The sequence below is a fragment of the Gavialis gangeticus genome, unplaced genomic scaffold, assembly GCF_001723915.1.
Source record: "Gavialis gangeticus isolate Ggan-Ray unplaced genomic scaffold, GavGan_comp1, whole genome shotgun sequence".
In the NCBI taxonomy this organism is placed as follows: Eukaryota; Metazoa; Chordata; order Crocodylia; family Gavialidae; genus Gavialis; species Gavialis gangeticus.
This window is the reverse complement of record NW_017728996.1, coordinates 48932491-48937017: the sequence shown is the minus strand read 5'-3', so window position 1 is coordinate 48937017 and position 4527 is coordinate 48932491. Positions and strand designations below refer to the sequence as shown.

At 45.8% G+C, this 4527-nt stretch overlaps 1 protein-coding gene across 3 annotated transcripts in view; it reads right to left on the bottom strand.

Annotated features, from left to right (window-relative positions):
- CLK3 (CDC like kinase 3) overlaps positions 1–4527 on the bottom strand; it is a 23984-nt gene that overhangs the window by 19264 nt on the left and 193 nt on the right. Inside the window, exons 1-2 of one of the 3 annotated variants that reach the window (XM_019504463.1) lie at positions 4338–4429; positions 1686–1834 (exon numbers count right to left, since the gene is read on the bottom strand). In XM_019504463.1, coding sequence (XP_019360008.1) covers positions 1686–1834; positions 4338–4406 — 218 coding nt within the window. In that variant the 5' untranslated portion in view covers positions 4407–4429. Of the gene's footprint in view, positions 1–1685; positions 1835–3956; positions 4134–4337; positions 4430–4527 lie in introns of those variants that run through there. The other 2 variants (XM_019504462.1, XM_019504464.1) reach the window with 2 other exon arrangements.

Below are 4527 nucleotides of genomic sequence, written 5' to 3'. Positions count from 1 at the left end.
AATGCAAGGAGAACTGAAGCACAATGACTCACCCAGGGAAATGCAGGATGCTTGGGGTACAGTGAGAACAAATCATGATCAGTGCCTAGATACCACAACATCTCTTACTAAGGACTCAGGACACTGCAGCCTAGAGTACTGTACAAGTGCACACACTACCTCTGAGCGCCAAAAATAAGTTCAATCTATATAGTCTAGTTCCTGGCGTCTGGTGACAATGGTCTATAACATCAGTTATAAAGTGGTTAAGGTGGATGTTAGGCCATCCTGTTATCTCACTGTGTAACTTGGTGCCAAAGGATTTTAGACAGTCCTTCCACCTTTGCAAGATAAATGCTTGCATAAGGGAAGTCTTTATAAATCAAAGCTTTGATTACAGTAAATGGTGCAGAGTAACAGGAGTGTTTTACAAGGTCTCTCTTCTGGGTTCATTCCAGAGAATGATGTGGGAGCTGTTATAGCTCCAAGCTAGAGCCATGGCTCTTTATTTCCAACCGTAGCAACTCATGCTTTTAGCTCTGAAGACTCCTAGTATTTTGCCAAAGAAGGTGACAGGCATATTTGGCTTTTCAAATAAATTCACTGATCACGTGCTATCACCACTTTCAAAAGTGGTATACACTACTGGACAAAAAGGCAGTATTTTAGTAGGAAAGCTCATAGTTCATAGAACTGGACCATGTACTACTCATACACAAGGTGAGCATATTTTACTTGTTAAGAGCAAAGGTTACTAGGTCAAGGCTAGTACTTTTGGCATGTAACCAACTGCAATTTGATTACATTAGATGATGCGATTGTCTGTATTATTTAATCGTTATTCTGGGTGCCACTCATCTACATTGGGAGGGGATCTATTTCATTTTCCTCTGTACTGAGGCTGTCAGCAAGGCAGCCACCTATTGCCAAACAGGTTAACAATTCTCATAGTGTGGGCACTTCATTCAATGCTGGACCAAGACCAATTTATTTTATGAAGGTTGACAAACAGATGACAATAACTTTAGGTCACTAGTGAACTTAGCCAAAACTGAAATACAGCTCCAACCCCAACGCCAGTCCTGTAGACAGGCCAAAAAACCATTACCTACAACTTTTCCCATTTGCTAATTCTTTAGAGATGCAGAGAGGATTCAGGGGTAACTAGACAGCACAAAAGGGTATGGTCACAAACACTTAAAAGAACCCACACCAAGCCTATATGGAGATAGTCATGATGTGAAAGTAAACAGCAAAGTCTTTCATCAGTCAAGGTGGTTTCTTCATCCAGAAGATCACTATTCAATGTAGTCCAAATGAAAGAATAGAGAAGCTGAAGTAACTAATCTTTAACTGCACCTGAACAACCTTGTCCATTCAGCAAGCATATTCTGCTGTGCATTAATCATGTCTTAGCTTTCCATGGATTTCAATCCAAGGTTAAGAATGAAAGCACAGCCAAGAAAGTGGCAAAACAAGAGTTTAAGAATGTAATATTAGGCTAGGTATTCTTCTGCTGTACCTGTAAAGCGCAGCTGTTAGCTGCGCTGACAGGCCTGCACCTGTGCTAGGCATCTCCTCTCAAACACTCAGATGAGAATCAAAGGTTTATCCGAGAACACAACAGCTATCTAAGGCAGACACCTGCCCACTACACAGCAACTGCTTAGAAGACAGTCCCAGCCTTTGACAAAGCCAGTTCTCACCTTCGAGATCGTGATCTCCTTGAAAGATCCCTGCGAGGTGGGTATCTCAATCTGCCTTCGTATTCTCTGCTGCGAGACCTCTTCCTCTTCCATTTGTGATTCATGTAGGCCTCTTGCTCGGGAGATCGGTATCTCTTACAGTGATGCATCTGGGGCGCAATAAGGAAGGCACCTGAGTAAAAGGTATCGACTGGAACTGTTGACAGTTTGCAAGTCTCATGGAGCTCCCTACTTATTAAGTGAAGATAGTGAAAACAAAAAGCCATGAGGAGATGAGAGAAAGAGCAACAAAAGTCATCACCAACATTACCAATTACAGTTATAAATAAAGAAGTCTCCACAATGTAAGCAGCAGCAGGGGACAGTTGCACATCACCCTTTTTTCCAATCTAATACCTACTAACATCTACTACTATTCCCACTGGAAAACAGTCAGAATATTTTTCTGGATTTTTCCACTCTCCAATGAGATTTCACTGTTTCCCTCACATATTCAGCTCTCACACCATTTGCAAATACTTTAAAAGCTAGAGATATACAAAAGTATTTTAAGAAAATAGAACATGTGATTGTAAGAGGACAGGGGCGGGGATAAGAATCTGGAACTAATTTAATTTCATTTATAAACGGACTAAATTAAATCAAGTGTTCCTTTACTACAATTAAGCTCCGGCTTAATCAGCAGACACAAAGGTAGACCAGATGGCCTTTGTGCAGACCTTCTTGCTTTTTCATCATTCATTTGAACTCATCCTGTGTTAATAATGCCTGGAAAGCCAGCACTATCAAAAGACATTAAATTAAAAAACATGGTGGCTAGAATAATGGCCCAATTAATGGCCTGAGCCCCCATGTTCCTCTGCCCTGCTCCAATACCACTAACTAGAAATGCCCCCAAGAGGATTCCCGTGCAAGAGGAAATCCTCTGGTGGCGCAGAGCAGTCACGGTAGCTATTGCATCTGCCTTACTTGGGAGAAGTAAATCTCACAGAAAGGGATGTGGCCTGGATACACCTACACAAGGGATTCCTGGTAGCTTAAGCAGCCTTGTGCAGTTCATGCACGAGCAGACCTTCTGCTCTCACTTCACAACCCCATTGTCAGCACCAAGTATCAGACAGCAACTGAGCATAGAAGTCATTTCAGGAAACCTGGACCCAATTTTGTTTCGATGTAATATCACAATTATCAGTTATGTTAATACCCAAGAAAAGACTACAAACCTCTTAAACCAGCAGTTCAAGGTTTAAGATACTAAACCTATACTACAAAACTACCACACATTAAAGAAAAAAATGCCCATCAAAACATTGTTTACAGAAAAATCCCATTGAAAACAGTCAGTTTAGATTCAAACCCGGAAGTGTCCAAACCCAAATAGCGCAGCACTGTTACAATGTAAATAGACATTAAAATTAAACTACTGTCTGGGGCCAGTATTTCTGCACCACAGAAAATGAAAGTCAGTCGGATGCAGAAAGGTCAAGCTTCGTTTAAAAGAAAAACACACACGTCAGGATCCCATTATGGAACAGCTTCTTAACCCATGTCTCTCCACTGCCTTGTATGGATTTTGTGGCTCTCTCCTGCTCCCTTATTTCTAATTCAGTTGTCCTTTTCTATCCATCTCCCCTTCAAGACATCCTCCCCTCTTTTCCTTCAGGGTGGAAGGCCTTTATCAGCTCATCATATCCTTGCCTCTCACCCTTCCTTGGCCCCCAAATCCAGTGAATGTCCCTCCATCCAGGAGACCTGAGTATTGCTTTCACTAGAAAGCATCAGTTTTGTTCCTGCAGGCAGCAACAGAGGTGGTCAGTGGGCAAGCTAAGCCACTACCGCCCCACAAGCAAGCGCCAGCCCAGAGAGGGAAAAACTAAACAAGTAATCCCCATGCCCACAGCTTTCCCTTCCTTTCAACCACTTGACTCCCCCATTTTTTGCCTGCTTCCTCGTTTGCCCTAAGCACATCACAAACACAACCCAAATCACCCTGTGCCAAAGAGGCTTCTAGTTTTTGCTTTGACAGACACCAGCCAACTGATCCATTTTCAGCGCAAAGAACATTTTACTAGAGACCTTAATCCTCAACACAACCCGCCACCGCGCATGGACACATGATCCTGCACCAGAAGCGCCAAACGACTTTGACCCATTTGTATCCTTGACGTGCCTGAAAGTTGTTGAAGAGGACCTGGCTGCCAATCCAAAATTAAAGCCCTCCTGGATCCCTCCCCACCAAAATGACTTTCTACTGCGTTCGCAGAATCTCACCACAGTGAAGGCCTCAGCCCTCCAAAGCCAGGACCCGGCTCTGCTGGTGCAGGAGGGCTCAGGAAGCGCAATCCTCATCGGTACCAACCCCTGCCGTCCCGCAGGATCGGTGCGACACACGCACACCCCCGGGAGCATACGCAAAGCCAGCCCGAGTTTGCTTTTGGCAGGCTGCCCAGGCCAGTAGTTTGTCTGGCAAGGAAAAGGAGAGCTCCCGTCGGCCCTTGAAAACAAAGGGGATTTTTTTTTCCCTCCTCAGTTAAAGCTTGAGGGGGAAAAGCTACCCCACCCCCCACGGCCACGACCCTCCGACCCTCGCGTCCGCAGCTCGGAGGTCCGGCGGGCGCCGCGCCAAGGGAGAAAACGAGTTACGCTCTCGACCTTTTTAGGCCCCAAGCCTCCTCTGCAAGCGCCCCCTCGCTTCTCGGCCCCGGCGCCGGGCGGGCACATCACATCGGCCCCGTCCCGCTGCCTCCGACGCAAGGGTCGGCGCCCTCGTTGCCCCGGGGGGCGGGAGGAGGCTCCAGCCGCGGCGCATGCGCGTGAGGGGAGGTCCGCGGGGGGGGGTCCG